This window comes from Phocoena phocoena, chromosome 1 (assembly GCF_963924675.1).
Source record: "Phocoena phocoena chromosome 1, mPhoPho1.1, whole genome shotgun sequence".
NCBI classification, from domain to species: Eukaryota; Metazoa; Chordata; class Mammalia; order Artiodactyla; family Phocoenidae; genus Phocoena; species Phocoena phocoena.
This window is the reverse complement of record NC_089219.1, coordinates 140,430,233-140,448,156: the sequence shown is the minus strand read 5'-3', so window position 1 is coordinate 140,448,156 and position 17,924 is coordinate 140,430,233. Positions and strand designations below refer to the sequence as shown.

General features: G+C 35.6%; 1 protein-coding gene across 2 annotated transcripts in view; it reads left to right on the top strand.

The window, feature by feature from the left end:
• Nucleotides 1-17,924, top strand: part of EDEM3 (ER degradation enhancing alpha-mannosidase like protein 3) — an 87,069-nt gene that overhangs the window by 52,345 nt on the left and 16,800 nt on the right. Inside the window, exons 15-20 of one of the 2 annotated variants that reach the window (XM_065881246.1) lie at nucleotides 230-384; nucleotides 1,664-1,817; nucleotides 3,882-4,073; nucleotides 5,401-5,566; nucleotides 7,646-7,831; nucleotides 9,108-9,155. In XM_065881246.1, coding sequence (XP_065737318.1) covers nucleotides 230-384; nucleotides 1,664-1,817; nucleotides 3,882-4,073; nucleotides 5,401-5,566; nucleotides 7,646-7,831; nucleotides 9,108-9,155 — 901 coding nt within the window. The remainder of the gene's footprint in view (nucleotides 1-229; nucleotides 385-1,663; nucleotides 1,818-3,881; nucleotides 4,074-5,400; nucleotides 5,567-7,645; nucleotides 7,832-9,107; nucleotides 9,156-17,924) is intronic. The other variant, XM_065881247.1, reaches the window with a different exon arrangement.

Below are 17,924 nucleotides of genomic sequence, written 5' to 3'. Positions count from 1 at the left end.
ACTCTCTTTTTTACTCCTATGTGTTTGTTTTGTTTTTCCAAGGAAAAAGTAATCCATGACTAGAATTCTATAAATGTAGTGTGGTAGGAGAAGTACCCTTGATGTTTTCTTATTTTGTTTTCTTGTATTACATCCTGTGTATACTTACATTTCACTTAATGTTTCCTTTGAACGAACTATAAAGTAAAATAATTATTTTTATTTACATAACATTCTTTTATATTTTTAGACTTCAGAATATACAGAACTGGATGACAGTAATTTTGATTGGACTTGTCCAAACACTCAGATTCTCTTCCCTAATGACCCACTGTATGCTCAGAGCATTCGTGAACCCTTGAAAAATGTGGTGGACAAGAGCTGTCCTAGAGGCATCATCAGAGTGTAAGATGTCTTATTTTATATTTGTTAATATCAAAATTAATTCTTAGTAAATGACGGAGAATGTCAGGAACATATAACAGCCAAGAAGACATTCATTTAGATTTAAAAAATATTGAGTATGTACTTATCACTGATTAAAATTAAAAATTGGTGAGTAAAGTTAGATAGCAAAGTTTATTCTGCAGTAATGTCTTTTTATTATTATGGAAATTTTCTGTGTATCTTTTGTTTAATGAACCAAGTAATTATGGCAGCATATGATAGTTTGTAACTTCCACAGCACATTTTTTTTTTAACATCTTTATTGGAGGATAATTGCTTTACAGTGGTGTGTTAGTTTCTGCTTTATAACAAAGTGAATCAGCTATACATATACATATATCCCCATATCTCCTCCCTCTTGCATCTCCCTCCCACCCTCCTTATCCCACCCCTCTAGATCCAGAGCACATTTTTACACAACAGTTTCATCAAATATTTCCACATTTTGTATATGTAGAAAATATTTTTCCTTTCATCTGTAGTTTCTGTATAGGAAAAATAACTGTTTTGATTTGATTTTTTTGATGAGGTACTTATTCTTGGTTGTTGAATAAAACTTTTTGCCTTAATGAGTGCATTTTCTTCCAAATAGTTACATTAGAAAAACCATTACTAGGAAAATTTTAAAAATTATTTTTTCTTAAGTGAATGTTATTGTTCACTGATATAAGTATTGTTTTGCTTTTAAAATATTGAGAGAAACATGTTTTTTTTGGGGGGGGGGAGTTGGGTTTTTTTTTGCGTTACGCGGGCCTCTCACCGTTGTGGCCTCTCCCGTTGCGGAGCACAGGCTCCGGACGCGCAGGCTCAGCAGCCATGGCTCATGGGCCTAGCCGCTCCGTGGCATGTGGGATCCTCCCGAACTGGAGGAACCCGGTCCCCTGCATCGGCAGGCAGACTCCCAACCACTGCGCAACCAGGGAAGCCCCAACATCTGATTTTTGAGGGAGAAATAAATAGTAATAAATCTCTAAGCCAACCTATTGTGTACCTTCAAATAATTGTAATGCTGTTGATTAATACTGCCTTATAGATAATATACAAGCTTTTGTAACTGTAAAATATATTTGAAAGCTATACCACTTATTAAAAACCTAAGTTATATATAGGTAAGTAACTCTTTCTAGTTATTCCATTTTTCACTAGTTTAAAACTAGCAATTTGTTTGCCTTATGCTTTTTTTCCCAATTCTGACTTGTGGGTTTTTTTAAGCCTTGCCTATAATTACTTTTAGCAGAGAGGAGAGTTTCAGGAGTGGAGCTAAACCCCCTCTGAGAGCCAGAGATTTCATGGCCACTAACCCTGAGCATTTAGAAATCTTGAAGAAGATGGGGGTGAGTTTGATTCACCTCAAAGATGGGAGAGTCCAGTTGGTTCAACATGCAATCCAAGTAAGACATTGCTGTACTAATTAGCTACCATCTTTGTCCTCTTTGGTCTCAGTAGCTTTAATAAGATAATGACATTTGGCTTTCTAAAAACCTTCAGTGTGTGGTTTAAGGTCAGAGTATCAGAATTTTAGAACTTGGAAGTATTTTGGAAAGCCATCTGATTCAACCCCTTTGTAGTATAAATCAATCAAGTCACAAGTAGGTTGAGTAATTTGCTTACGTTAATATGGTCAAATATAGGACTCAGATCTAAGTTTTCTGTTTCTCAGTCGCTTGTCTTTCCACTATTTTATTTAGAACATAATCTTAAAAGCTAATAATTCATTTTAATATTTATATCTCTAATTTATACTATTTTAGTTTCCAAAGAGCTGAATTTAAATACTTTATTCATTATAGAAATCAAAATATGCATTTATTTATCTATGCCTAGGAAACATAACATACCTCTTTAGGAAATTTTTCTTGGTTTTTGCTTTAAAAGCTTTCATAACCCAAGGGCTTTAAATTATTCACCTTATTACTGCATTAATTCTGAGAAAACTACAGTTTGAGAAATATTTTAACATAGAACCATATTCGGATACCCCATAATCTCGGATTCAGCCTTCCCACCACCTTGCCTTCCCCTCACCTTGCCTTCCCCTCACCTTGCCTTCCCCTCAGGTTTCTGTCTCATCCCTATTCTTGCCACATCATCCCTCCTTCCCTAACAAGACTCTGTCTGCTTCCTTACGTTTCACTCATCCTCACTCCCCAGCGGTGGGAATGAAATCCCTGATGACATTGCTTTAACATGGGTCACCAGTGACATAATTGCCAGCCAGTAGCCTCTTAGTCCTCCTCTGATTGAACTTTTATGTAACTGTTGGCTGGCCTCTTTTTAAAACCTACCCCTTTCTTGGCTTCCAGGGTATTCCAGCAACACCTTTCCAAATACTTTGTGCAATATTTTGTAGATTCCTTTGCAGCTCTTCTCGGCACGACTCAGTGTAGGCACTACCAAAGAATCTGGATCGTATGTTTTTCTTACTATACTCTTCTTCAATAGTGTCATCTATTTCTACAAGCTCTGCTGTCATCTTTGTACACGTGATACATGTATGTAATCCTGATTTTACTTTACTTCTTAAACCCAACTTTACTTTTTAAACCCAGCTATAATCTGCCTGTCGTACATTTCTGCATCTCAATCTCAATCTGTCCAAACCTGTTCTCTCTCCCTGCTCCCACTACAGTCTGTCTCTCTGCCTTTTCGTTCTCCATCTCAGTCAACCCTATCATCATTCTCTAAGTCACCAAAACTAGAAATCTCAGAATGGGCTTGCATTTCTTTCTCCCAGCTCCTTTCCATTCTCCTCTATCCTCTATCCCTTGTCAGGTTCCATTGACTTTTTCTATAAGGTGTTAGGAATTCATCCTTTTCCTCCTGTAGTCAGGCACTCTTCAACTTTTCCTCTATTAAGATTCAATTTGAATCATTCCAAATATTTCCCAGATACACGCTGACAGAATCAGTCCTTCCTTTGTCTACGTTACTAGTCCACTTTCCCACTTGAGAAATTTTATCATAGCTAATTTTACATGTCTCTCTCCTCTAGATACAAACTCCTTAAAGTAAAAGATTATGTCCCTAGTGCCTAGTCAAGTACTGAGATGTAATAGGTGCCTGATACTTATGTTTTGAATTTAATCTGGTTGTTGGTTCATAATTTCAAAGAAGGAGGGGAATGTGGGTCAGTTATGAGGTTTATTTCTTAAAAGGGCAACCAGAGGAGAGAACAAGCAAAGTGAGCATTTAGTGGAAGTGCACTTCTAAATTTGTATCAAAAGTGGTTTATAGGACAGTGAAAGAGACATTAATAAAAATTACAGATGTTATATTCAGAAAATATTTCCAGAAGTAATATTTTTGAGAACAAATAAGGCCATAAATATTTGGTAGAGACCAAAACTGATAGGATAAATTTTAGAGTAGAAAACTATAGTGCAGTAGTATTTAAGAAATCAAAAAGTTGAAAGTTTCCAGAAAGAAAGGATAAAATTAATTTGTTTCTTTCCTAGGCTGCTAGTTCAATTGACGCGGAAGATGGGTTGAGGTTTATGCAGGAGATGATTGAATTGTCAAGTCAACAACAAAAAGAGCAGCAGCTACCTCCACGAGCTGTACAAATTGTTTCTCACCCATTTTTTGGCCGGGTAGTGTTAACTGCTGGTCCAGCTCAGTTTGGGCTAGATCTGTCTAAACATAAAGAGGTATGTACACCTATAATATGCTTGTTGAAATTGAACTCAAATATTATTTAAGTATTATCTAATTTCTTAGTCTCTTTTCTAATTTAGTAGTTTTAACTTATTTAAAACACCTAAATATTTAATCTCCCAGATTAAAGTAGATTAAAATTAAAAGTGTATCTTGAAAATATTGAGTCATAATTTATGTATGCAGTATGGTTATAGAATTTTACTTAAAATGTTCAGATATTGTTCTCTAATTCAATGCCTTTAACTTATCTAAAAATGGTTTTCAAACTTTTAAACTACTGAAACCTTTCTATGAACAAAAATCTAATAACTCAGAGGCTTAATGTAGGGAACAGCTAAAGCAGAGGTGCTCTGGACACATGGCTGTGGAGAGCATCAGGTGTTAGGAATTCATCCTTTTCCTGAGGTTCCACTGAGCAAATTTGGAAGGCCATTAAGCTAGTCGATCGTATTAGTTTTACTGTAGGAAATGAAGTTCACAGGTTCAACTGTCTGACTAAGTGGTAGCAAAGCTAGCCACTAGACCAGAACCCAAGTATTCTGATCATCTAAAGCCGGTGGTCTTTGAACTCTGTTACCCCCAATTTAAACTTTTTCTAGTGTATATTTTAAAGCTATGTATGTTTATAGTTGATTCATTTATTCAATAACTCTTATTCTAGGTAGTATTTTAGATATTTGCTATGTATCAAGTTTACAAAAACAAGTGAAGATGTATGCCCTCATGGAGTTTACCTTCTAAGAGAGAGAAGGATCTTAAAACATCTTTACACTCACATCTTTAAAATCAGTTCTCTGGTGGATTTAATTTTTCTAGGAAGAAGAGCTGCTTGCAGATTCATGTAGATTAAATCCATTTTTCCCCTTTCAAAAATTTTTCCTGTTACCAGTGATGGTTTAAAAATGGTTCCCAGCTTCTTGTAAGTGTAGGTATGGGTACGTAGTGAGTCAGCCTGAGGTTCCAACTTTACCACTTACTAACATAGTGACTTTGAGCAAATTATGTAAACTGAATCTCAGTTTTCCCATACGTAAAATGGAAATATTATCTGTATTACTTCACTCAGAGTCATTATAAAGATCTGGTTTAGTAATTTACGTAAAAATGCTTCATAAACTGCAAGGCACAGTAGAAATATTGGTTGGGTACTATAATATACAAAATGTTCAAAACAAAAATTTATGCTAAATATATATTGTATATGTTAGCATTAGAAAAGAAGTGAGGTCTACTTAAAGCTCTAGATATTGAATTTTAATGGCTAGGTAGTGATTGGAGAAGATAAAAGATTACTTAAGTTACTTTTATTTCTGCCAGACAAGAGGATTTGTTGCAAGCAGTAAACCGTACAATGGTTGTTCAGAGCTTACTAACCCTGAGGCAGTGATGGGAAAGATTGCTTTGATACAAAGAGGACAGTGCATGTTTGCAGAAAAGGCACGCAACATCCAGAATGCTGGAGCCATTGGTGGCATTGTTATTGGTAAGTAAGCCTCCATGTCATTGTGTTGACTAAGACATAATTTTTAGGATTTTTCCTTTCATTTTCCAAACTTTTATCAGAGTTTGGCATTATTTTTACTTCACTAGCCAGCATAATGGATAGGTAATCCAATGACTCTTAAGAATGTGTATATATCTCATATCTTGTTTGAAAGTCTAGATTTGGGTTTCTGTATATTAATGCCAATAAAAGTACTTGGGGTCCGGTGTGAAGGTGCAGTAGGAGTGAGTGCTAAAAACACCCAATACCACGGATAAAAAAATGGGCCCACGAGATCCAAAGCCCCCTAGGAGCAAGAATTACACCCTGCCACCTCCAATGGGGAGTCACTGAAAGTATCCATGACTCCACATAGGTGCCGGCTTTGGAGTCAGACACGTGGGGTTGTAGTTCCTGGCTCTACCACAAAATCATGGTGTAACCTTGGCCCAGCTTTAGTTTCTTTATCTGTTTATTCCATAGCGTATTTTTTAGCTCCAGTGAAAATGGTAATAAATATCCTTTAGGTGGTTGTAAGGTTTGAAGATAGTATATATAAAATTTCCTAAAATAACTGACATATCATGGGTATAAGCACTAGTTGCTAGCAAGTTTTTATCTCCTTGGGTCTTTTTCCACTGAAATTATAAACTTCAAATCATTTTACGCATGTATTTCAACCAGTGTGTTTGCCTTTTCATTTTCCACAGAAAAATCTGTGGACTGATATCCTGACAAGCAGGGCATGACTATCAGGGAAAATATAAATTTTTCTATGCTTTAAGTAAATATGAGTTTACATTCAGAAAGAACTGGAAAACCTGAGGTCACATCCTATTTGTGAAGTTAGTTCTTCTGTATAGATTGTCTCCCAGGGGAACTCCATTTTGAATTTGTTCTTTCTAATTAGGATAGATTTCCTTTTTGAACTCAGGGTAAATAAACAAGAGATTTAAAATAAAACAGTAGGATTTAGTTCAGTGAAACATTATTTACTTTGCCGTTTGCTTATCTCATATTGGCACGCCAGTGTTAATTTAATGAATGCATGAATTTCATTAGTCTAAGTAAGTATTAGGAGAAATTCTGCTTCATAACTTAAATGAGTGGTTGGCAAACTACAGCCTGCAAGCCAAGTTCAGCTCACTGCCTGTTTTTGTAAATGAAAGTTTTCTAGAACACAGCATGTCAGTTTGTTTCCATGTCATCTATAGCCACTTTCAAGCTACAGTGGTGGAGTTGAGTGGTTGGAACAGTGACAAGCAGCAGAGACTGAGGGTCAGGTAACCATCCTTTGTCTAGTCAGTTACTGCTAAGGGGATGGGTTCTACACGGTATTCTCCACCTAGAAGGGCCTATCCACGCAAGCTGCCTGTGAAGGGATGGGCAAGTTCTCCAGGGAGACTGGCATGTAAGATTAGGGCTGGACATAACTGGCATCGCCAGTAAAACAGTATTTAGCAGTCGTACTCCTATTATTTAGCCGGCGTAAAGTAACAATAGTGTTTCATTCAGCTTACAGAGGAAAAAACAGTATAGTCATAATTATTCCTTGTGAACAGTATATTAAAAAGAACCGTCAATTTGTAGTTTGGTAAAACAATATAATGCCATTCGAAGAAATCCTAAACAACAATAAAATTTCATAGTTCTATCATTGTAATTCAAGTCTTTGAATTTTTCCATTTTTAGGCTTTTTCACAAGCATGTGAAATCTTTATAGTCATAATCCTAGAATTTTGTGTTCTACTTTTTTTATGTAATAATAACATTTTGTTTTTCTGTGTGTTCCCTCAGGTAGTTCGTTATAATTTACTTATAATAGTTTACAGTTGTTGACAGTTACAAAAAGCACTCCAGTAAACTTTTTCAGGCATAGATCATTTTGCTTCTTTTGAATTATTTCCTCAGAATAGATTTCTAGGAGTAGAATTAGTGGGCCCCAAAAGTATGAGTGTTTCTATGGTTCTTGATGCAGAAAATTAATGCTGTCAACAGGTAAACAACGGTAAAGATTGGTAGCTAGACCTTTTTAATGGATGAACGTTTTTATGTTTGCTGTATTCATTTTCTGGCTAGATGACAATGAGGGGAGCAGCAGTGATACTGCCCCTCTGTTCCAGATGGCAGGTGATGGAAAGGACACAGATGACATCACAATCCCCATGCTGTTCTTATTCAGTAAAGAAGGAAGTATCATATTGGACGCCATCCGGGAATATGAGGAGGTAGAGGTCCTCCTTTCTGACAAAGCAAAAGATCGAGGTAAGGGTAAAAAATCATTTGTATTCAGCGTAGCATTAATTTTCCTAACTTGATAACAAAAATGAGTTACAAAAAGATTATTTATGATTCACTGGTAAAAGAAGTAAACTTTTTAGAAGATGGTTTCAAAATATATTTTTCTTTTGGAAAAAAGGGTAGTAAAATGTTTATTTTGCTTTGTTCGGTGAGTTAGAATGTTTCTAGAATTATATTTTTGTATGTAATTTATAATTTTTGCTATAATTCTGCCCAGTGATAAAAATACAAGAGATTACACTGAGTCATTTTTAATATCCACAGATGTTCACCATTCAATTTCACTGATGCTACATCTTCTATTTTTTTAATAAGGAATAAAAAGAGATTGTATAGAAGGGTGTTGTATACAATATAATAGTAGTGGGGTTTTACCAGGCCACCTATAATCAAATGACCACTGTCTTGATGAAGGCAATAGAAATCTAGCAGCTTCTTTCCATTGAGATCCAAGTTCATCACATAGGTATTTATAAGTTACAAGAGTTATACATGGCAGATGCCTGAAGAACAAGATAGCATGCCTTAATTCATGATATAGTCCTCTCTAGGCCAAAATGTTTGTTAGTAACTTGAAAGCTCTTTGAAACCCAAATTGCTGTATAAATGCAAGGTCTTAACTAGTATTCTTTCATAGTTTCACATCTAGGAATAGAGGAGAAATGAGGGAAAGTGAACCATCAGATATAGACTGAAATCCTGCTTATAACAGCAGTCTTTCTTATCCACTGGAGATACCTATAGAGAGAGCAGTACTCCTCCCATCCCCCCTTAAATGGATAAAGTTGTATAATCTGCACAGGGTTGTTGATGTTGGGATGTTTGCTTGGCAGATAGGTAGGAAACTTATTCATTTTCAATTCAGTATATCTTCCAAGTGGAACAATAAAAAAAAAAGCTTAGCAATAATCTAGTGCTAGCCAAATTAGTGTTTTGTCTTGTCTTCTTGTATTGCTTTATTCTTTGAGATTCATTGAGATGTCAACTATTTAAGGACTGTGGAGTGAGTAGGATGTATGTAAGGATGTATAAATAGAAACAGTAGAAAGGATTTCTGATCTTCTTAAATCCGCCTATGTGCCTGCTTTTTTTTTTTTCTGAGCCCTTTTTTCCAACTCAGATCTTCTTTCCTGTATACATGCATTTAAGCACATCAAACACAGGCAAAATATTATTCCATATAACTCTTTAATGCCTTTGCTTTTTTCCCCCCTATTTTGTGCTACCATTGGAATTTCAGCAGCAATATTAAAAGGTAAAATGATTCCGAGCTACATTATTAATAGTAGTAAGTATCTTTAATAAGCCTTAAATTACATATATGTATGTGTATATATACATGTATATACACACATGTGTGTGCACATATATATATTTCAGTGGCTACCATGATAATATCTGGTTTAAAGTAATTAGATTATTTTCATGTCTAGTCAGCTGTCCCATAATGATGATTCTTTTTTTAAAAAATTTATTTATTTATTTATGGCTGTGTTGGGTTTTCGTTTCTGTGCAAGGGCTTTTCTCTAGTTGCAGTGAGCAGGGGCTACTCTTCATCACGGTACGCGGGCCTTTCACTGTTGCGGCCTCTCTCGTTGCGGAGCACAGGCTCCAGATGCGCAGGCTCAGTAGTTGTGGCTCACGGGCCTAGTTGCTCCGCGGCATGTGGAATCTTCCCAGACCAGGGCTCGAACCCGTGTCCCCTGCATTGGCAGGCAGATTCTCAACCACTGCGCCACCAGGGAAGCCCCCATAATCATGATTCTTTATTGATCTATAAATCAGTTTATTTACATATAAATGAAATATCCAATAGGTGAATTCAGTAGTCCGTACCAACGCAAGAGTCACTCTAACAAAGACGTTGTATGGCACGTGTTATTTTTGATTACTTTTTATTTGAATGCAGTGTAAAATATTTAAAAGATCGACTTTTTTAAAAAACCCGTATATGTGTAGGAGTGTGTGGGGTACTGTGGTAAAGCATGTGCTTCTTATACCAGAGAAAAGATATGAAAAAAGATCAGTTCTACTATTTAAAAAAAGTCTGAACAGCGTAACAGTATTCCCTTAAGGACCTTGAAATAAAAGGGCTTTATTTAAATTATATATTTTTTTTAAGTTTTGATAGTCAATTTTTTGAACTGTATTTCTGTTATAGAGTGATATTTTGACAGAGTCTTGAAAAATTGCCCTTTTGGTATAGCTTTTTAAAGAACTGTACAGCATTATTAACTATCAGCAATGAGTTATAGTATAATTGGTAATATTTATCAGTGTAACTAAAGTCAGTGATAATAGTTTTATTAAATCAACTGCTTTATTCACTTAGGAAAATATTCTAAGTTAACGTCTGTAGTGGTTATCATTAATTTGTCCTTTGCCATTACTGCATGCATCAGTGTTTCTCTTCTGCATCAGAATCAGCTGATGTAGTAGTTAAAAGTGTAGATTCTTGAGTCCTGCTCCAGAGTATTGAATCAGACTCTCTGAAAGTGGGGGATCAGAATCTGAAATTTTAAACAAGCATCCCAGTTAATTGCACACAGCTATACTTTGAGAAACACTAAACAAGACCAAGAAGGCACCCCACGCCCCTCTTTTTTTATCTCCTAGCTCTGTATCTGGCCATATTGTGCCATCAAGGGTACTAGGTGGGATTACATAAGTACACCAAATAATAGCAGCCTTAAATCTGAACGATAAAATGTCATCCAGATTGGCTTTTCTAAAAATCTCATTCCACAGATACGTATTTCCCTTAAAAAGTCACACAGTTTTGATTGAGGCATTCTTCCCACGTATTAAGACAGAAAACAGAAACCCCAGAACAAGCCCCCACTCCCACCTTCTAAGTCCCAGCTATTAATATAGAAGTATCTGCAACAGTCCTATCTGCTAGCAAAAATGTCCAGATAAATGACTACACATTCTTCTTCAGAAATAAAGCATTAGTAATTTATCAAGTGGAAATGCTGCTTCCTCAGATCAAACCAGTCACACTTCTAAAAATTAAGTTATCCATAGGAGTGTTAATATCATGTCTGTCATGTGTCCGTTTCCAAAATTTCAAGAATTTGTAAAGGTACTTAATAATAATTCCCACCCTGTGCCCACAAACAAAGGACACTGTGTTGTTTACCCTTAGATCCAAATTGAAACAATTTACAATTGAGATTCAATTGACTTTTCCCAGTAGTATTTCTCAACGGGGAAAAAAACATCAGCATTTAAAAATTTCAATACATTGTCATACTTACAGTTTATAGTGTAGAATTCCAGTGCCTTAAGAGCTATAGACAGATATTCTCAGGGCTACTCCTATATTTGTGTCTGTCTGGTAAAGAGGCAGACAGAGAAAACAGGAAATAAAAGAAAGGTCTCATGGTTTGAACTGCTCAAGATTTAAGTGTGGCAGTGTTACTTTTCCTAAGATTATCCTCCACTCAGCTTGATTGCAGTGAATCTGTCCTTTGGTTGATCTGTAGAACTTAGATTGCTATTGGAAGGAATTTGATTCTGAGGAGACAAATCTAGTATGCAAACAGATGGCATCTTTGCCTGGAAAGGGGCAACTGAAACATTAGCAGAATCAATACTTACCTACCCCAGCTTCTCTTCTCCAACCACCGCGTGTTTTCTCATGCACTTTTGCATTTGCACATCTCTTCCCTCTTTCTGGAAATTAATCCTTGTTAATCCCTATCCCACTCCCACAACCTTTTCCTCTTTAAAAACGTTCAGTCATTCTAAATACCAAGTATTTTAAATGCTATCTTTTCTATGAACTTTTCTCTTATTTTCATAGATAAAATGTATGGACATCTTCTTAATATGGTTGCACAGATACTTTGACATTTATATTACATTGTACTTCTTTACCTGTGTGTCAGCTCTGTATTCCTTGCTTTCAGTAAATGCTGGTTGTGTGGATGAATGAATGATTGTAGAACATCCAGTCTCGAAGTCTTTGCCAAGGTTCCTTTGTCCTCTCATTATTAAAACTTAGTACTTTTCTCTTTTTTTTTTTTTTGGTATCTTGAGATTTTCTTCATTCTTTTTTTTCTTTTTGCTTCCTGTGTTTCTGATACACCATTCCTGAATTTAATGATGTATAGTCATTACACTCTTAGGACTATGATACTCCATACTGTGACAGCAGGCACCTTAGAATGATGATTTGTAGTGGTGTGGTAGATTCTTTCTTCCTTTTTGTACTTCTCCAACTGCCATTTTTATTTAGCTGGTTGTTGCCACTTTGCTATATATCAGATATTCTTATATATTCGAACTGTTTTTGGACTTGATCTTCTTTTCCACTAATCTGTTTGTTTATTCCTGTGCCAATAATAAAAGTTTGCTATTTTGAATAAATTTTAATATCTGATAAGGCAACTCTCCTGTCACAAATACTTTTCAGAATTTCTTGACTTCTCTGTGATGTATACTCTTCCATAGGAATTTAAAAATAATTCCATCTGGTCCCAAAAGAAAAGAAAGAGAAGTAGAATTGGGATTCATTTTGGAATTGTATAATTGCACACCTTACATATAAACAGGAAAATTTTGTTAAATATTGACTTTCCATCAAGGAACATACACTTACCTGTAAATTGAATCAGATCTTGTTTTAAGTTTTCATTGAGATTTTATAGTATTAAGCAATAAGATTTCTTAATAAATTTAATTCTGTGTTGTAGCTTCCACTTTTATTGGGGTTATTTGTATTTTATTAGCATTATTTGTATTTTATTGGGGTTATTTGCCTACTTATTTTTACCCTCCTTATCAAATTCTTTTATCTTGATAGTGTTTTTAAAAATTGAGTTGCTTTGAGTTTAAGTATAAAACACAATCTGAAAATACACTTGATCTTTCCTTTTCCTATATTACACTGTTACTTTTTTAAATTGAAATATAGCTGATTTACAATGTTGTGTTAATGTCCGTTGTACAGCAAACTGATTGAGTTATATATATTCTTTTCCAATGTCGTTTATCAGAGGATACTGAATATAGTTGCCTGTGCTATACAGTAGGACCTTGTTGTTTCTTTATCCATCCTATATACACTAGTTTGCATATGTTAATCCCAAACTCTCAGTCCTTCCCTCCACCACCTCCCCTCTCCCTTGGCAACCAGAACTCTGTTCTCTGTGTCTGAGAGTCTATTTCTGTTTTGTAGATACATTGATTTGTGTCGTATTTTAGATTCCACATGTTAAGTGATATCATATGGTATTTGTCCTTCTCTCTCTGACTTACTTCACTTAGTGTGATAATCTCTAGGTCCATCCATGTTGCTGCAAATGACATTATTTCATTCTTTTTTATGGCTGAGTAATATTCCATTGTGTGTGTGTGTGTGTGTGTGTGTGTGTGTGTATACACACACCACATCTTTTTTTTTTTTTACATCTTTATTGAAGTATAATTGCTTTACAATGGTGTGTACACCACATCTTCTTTATCCATTCATCTATTGATGGACATTTAGGTTGCTTCCATGTCCTGGCTATTTTAAATAGTGCTGCAATGAACATTGGGGTGCATATATCTTTTTTTTCTCTTAACATCTTTATTGGAGTATAATTGCATTACAATGTTGTATTAGTTTCTGCTTTATAACAAAGTGAATCAGCTATACATATACATATATCCCCATACCTCTTCCCTCTTGCATCTCCCTCTCTCCCACCCTCCCTATTCTACCCCTCTAGGTGGTCACAAAGCACTGAGCTGATCTCCCTGTGCTATGCAGCTGCTTCCCACTAGCTGTCGATTTTACATTTGGTAGTGTATATATGTCCATGCCACTCTCTTACTAAGTCCCAGATTACCCTTCCTCCTCCCCATGTCCTCAAGTCCATTCTCTAGTAGGTCTGTGTCTTTATTCCCGTCTTGCCCTTAGGTTCTTCATGACCTTTTTATTTTTTTAGATTCCATATATATGTGTTAGCATGCAGTATTTGTTTTTCTCTTTCTCACATAACTCTGTATGACAGACTCTGGATCCATTCACCTCACTACAAATAACTCAATTTCGTTTCTTTTTATGGCTGAGTAATATTCCATTGTATATATGTGCCACATCTTCTTTTTTTCTTTACATCTTTGTTGGAGTATAATTGCTTTACAATGGTGTGTTAGTTTCTGCTTTATAACAAAGTGAATCAGTTATACATATACATATGTTCCCATATCTCTTCCCTCTTGCTTCTCCCTCCCTCCCACCCTCCCTATCCCACCCATCCAGGCTGTCACAAAGCACTGAGCTGATCTCCCTGTGCTATGCAGCTGCTTCCGACTAGCTATCTACCTTAACGTTTGGTAGTGTATACACGTCCATGCCTCTCTCTCGCTTTGTCACAGCTTACCCTTCCCCCTCCCCATATCCTCAAGTCCATTCTCTAGTAGGTCTGTGTCTTTTTTCCTGTCTTACCCCTAGGTTCTTCATGACATTTTTTTTCTTAAATTCCATATATATGTGTTAGCATACGGTATTTGTCTTTCTCTTTCTGACTTACTTCACTCTGTATGACAGACTCTAGGTCTATCCACCTCATTACAAATAGCTCAATTTCGTTTCTTTTTATGGCTGAGTAATATTCCATTGTATATATGTGCCACATCTTTATCCATTCATCTGTTGATGGACACTTAGGTTGCTTCCGTATCCTGGGTATTGCAAATAGAGCTGCAGTGAACATTGTGGTACATGACCCTTTTGGAATTATGGTATTCTCAGGGTATATACCCAGTAGTGGAATTGCTGGGTCGTATGGTAGTTCTATTTTTAGTTTTTTAAGGAACCTCCATACTGTTCTCCATAGTGGCTATATCAGTTTACATTCCCAGCAGCAGTGCAAGAGGGTTCCCTTTTCTCCACACCCCTCCAGCATTTATTGTTTATAGATTTTTTGATGATGGCCATTCTGACTGGTGTGAGATAATATCTCATTGTAGTTTTGATTTGCATTTCTCTAATGATTAGTGATGTTGAGCATTCTTTCATGTGTTTGTTGGCAATGTGTATATCTTCTTTGGAGAAATGTCTATTCAGGTCTTCTGCCCAGTTTTGGATTGTGTTTTTTGGTTTTTTGCTATTGAGCTGCATGAGCTGCTTGTAAATTTTGGAGATTAATCCTTTGTCAGTTGCTTCATTTGCAAATATTTTCTCCCATTCTGAGGGTTGTCTTTTCATCTTGTTTATGGTTTCCTTTGCTGTGCAAAAGCATTTAAGTTTCATTAGGTCCCATTTGTTTATTTGTGTTTATATTTCCATTTCTCTAGGAGGTGGGTCAAAAAGGATCTTGCTGTGATTTTTGTCATAGAGTGTTCTGCCTATGTTTTCCTCTAAGAGTTTGATAGTGTCTGGCCTTACATTTGGGTCTTTAATCCATTTTGAGTTTATTTTTGTGTATGCTCTTAGAGACTGTTCTAATTTCATTCTTTTACATGTAGCTGACCACTCTTCCCAGCACCTCTTATTGAAGAGGCTGTCTTATCTCCATTTTATATTCTTGCCTCCTTTATCAAAACTATGGTGACCATATGTGTGTGGGTTTATCTCTGGGCTTTCTATCCTGTTTCATTGATCTATATTTCTGTTTTTGTGCCAGTACCATACTGGCTTGATTACTGTAGCTTTGTAGTATACTCTGAAGTCGAGGCACCTGATTCCTCCAGCTCCGTTTTTCTTTCTCAAGATTGCTTTGACTATTCAGAGTCTTTTGTGTTTCCATACAAATTGTGAAATTTTTTGTTCTAGTTCTGTGAAAAATGCCAGTGGTAGTTTGATAGGGATTGCATTGAATCTGTCGATTGCTTTGGGTAATAGAGTCATTTTCACAATGTTGATTCTTCCAATCCAAGAACATGGTATATCTCTCCATCTATTTGTATCATCTTTAATTTCTGTCATCAGTGTCTTATAGTTTTCTGCATACAGGTCTTTTGTCTCCTTAGGTAGGTTTATTCCTAGGTATTTTAGTCTTTTTGTTGCAGTGGTAAATGGGAGTGTTCTCTTGATTTTACTTTCAGATTTTTCATCATTAGTGTATAGGAATGCCAGAGATTTCTGTGCATTAATTTTGTAACCTGCTACTTTACCAAATTCGTTGATTAGCTCTAGTAGTTTTCTGGTAGCATCTTTAGGATTCTCTATGTATAGTATCATGTCATCTGCAAACAGTGACAGCTTTACTTCTTCTTTTCCAATTTGGATTCCTTTTATTTCCTTTTCTTCTCTGATTGCTGTGGCTAAAACTTCCAAAACTGTGTTGAATAAGAGTGGTGAGAGTGGGCAACCTTGTCTTTTTCCTGATCTTAGTGGAAATGGTTACAGTTTTTCACCATTGAGGATGATGTTGGCTGTGAGTTTTTCATATATGGCCTTTATTATGTTGAGGAAAGTTCCCTCTATGCCTACTTTCTGCAGGGTTTTTAATCATAAATGGGTGTTGAATTTTTTCGAAAGCTTTTTCTGCATCTATTGAGATGATCATATGGTTTTCATCTTCAATTTGTTAATATGGTGTATAACGTTGATTGATTTGCACATATTGAAGAATCCTTGCATTCCTGGACTAAACCCCACTTGATCATGGTGTATGATCCTTTTAATATGCTGTTGGATTCTCTTTGCTAGTATTTTGTTGAGGATTTTTGCATCTATGTTCATCAGTGATATTGGCCTGTAGTTTTCTTTCTTTGTGACATCTTTGTCTGGTTTGGTATCAGGGTGATGGTGGCCACATAGAATGAGTTTAGGAGTGTTCCTCCCTCTGCTATATTTTTAAAGAGTTTGAGAAGGATAGGTGTTAGCTCTTCTCTAAATGTTTGATAGAATTTGCCTGTGAAGCCATCTGGTCCTGGGCTTTTGTTTGTTGGAAGATTTTTAATCACAGTTTCACTTTCAGTGCTTGTGATTGGTCTGTTCATATTTTCTATTTCTTCCTGGTTCAGTCTCAGCAGGTTGTGCATTTCTAAGAATTTATCCATTTCTTCCAGGTTGTCCATTTTATTGGCATAGAGTTGCTTGTAGTAATTTCTCATGATCCTTTGTATTTCTGCAGTGTCAGTTGTTACTTCTCCTTTTTCATTTCTAATTCTATTCATTTGAATCTTCTCCCTTTTTTTCTTGATTAGTCTGGCTAATGGTTTATCAATTTTGTTTATCTTCTCAAAGAACCAATTTATAGTTTTATTGATCTTTGCTATTGCTTCCTTCATTTCTTTTTCATTTATTTATGATGTGATCTTTATGATTTCTTCTGCTAACTTTTGGGTTGTTATGTTCTTCTTTCTCTAGTTCCTTTAGGTGTAAAGTTAGGTTGTTTATTTGAGATGTTTCCTGTTTCTTAAGGTAGGATTGTATTGCTATAAACTTCCCTCTTAGAACTGCTTTTGCTGCATCCCATAGGTTTTGAGTCATTGTGTTCTCATTGTCATTTTTTTCTAGGTATTTTTTGATTTCCTCTTTGATTTCCTCAGTGATCTCTTGGTTATTAAGTAGTGTATTGTTTAGCCTCCATGTGTTTGTATTTTTTACAGATTTTTTCCTGTTAATTGATATCTAGTCTCATAGCATTGTGGTTGGAAAAGATACTTGATACAATTTCAATTTTAAGTTTACCAAGGCTTGATTTGTGACCCAAGATATAACCTATCATGGAAAGTGTTCCATGAGCACTTGAGAAGATAGTGTGTTCTGTTGTTTTTGGATGGAATGTCCTATAAATATCAATTAAGTCCATCTTGTTTAATGTATCATTTAAAGCTTGTGTTTCCTTATTTACTTTCATTTTGGATGATGTCCAATGGTGAAAGTGGGGTGTTAAAGTCCCCTACTGTAGTTGTGTTACTGTCCATTTCCCCTTTTATGGCTGTTAGCATTTGCCTTATGTACTGAGGTGCTCCTATGTTGGGTGCATAAATATTTACAATTGTTATATCTTCTTCTTAGATCGATCCCTTGATCATTATGTAGTGTCTTTCTTTGTCTCTTGTAATTGTTTTTATTTTAAAGTCTATTTTGTCTGATATGAGAATTGCT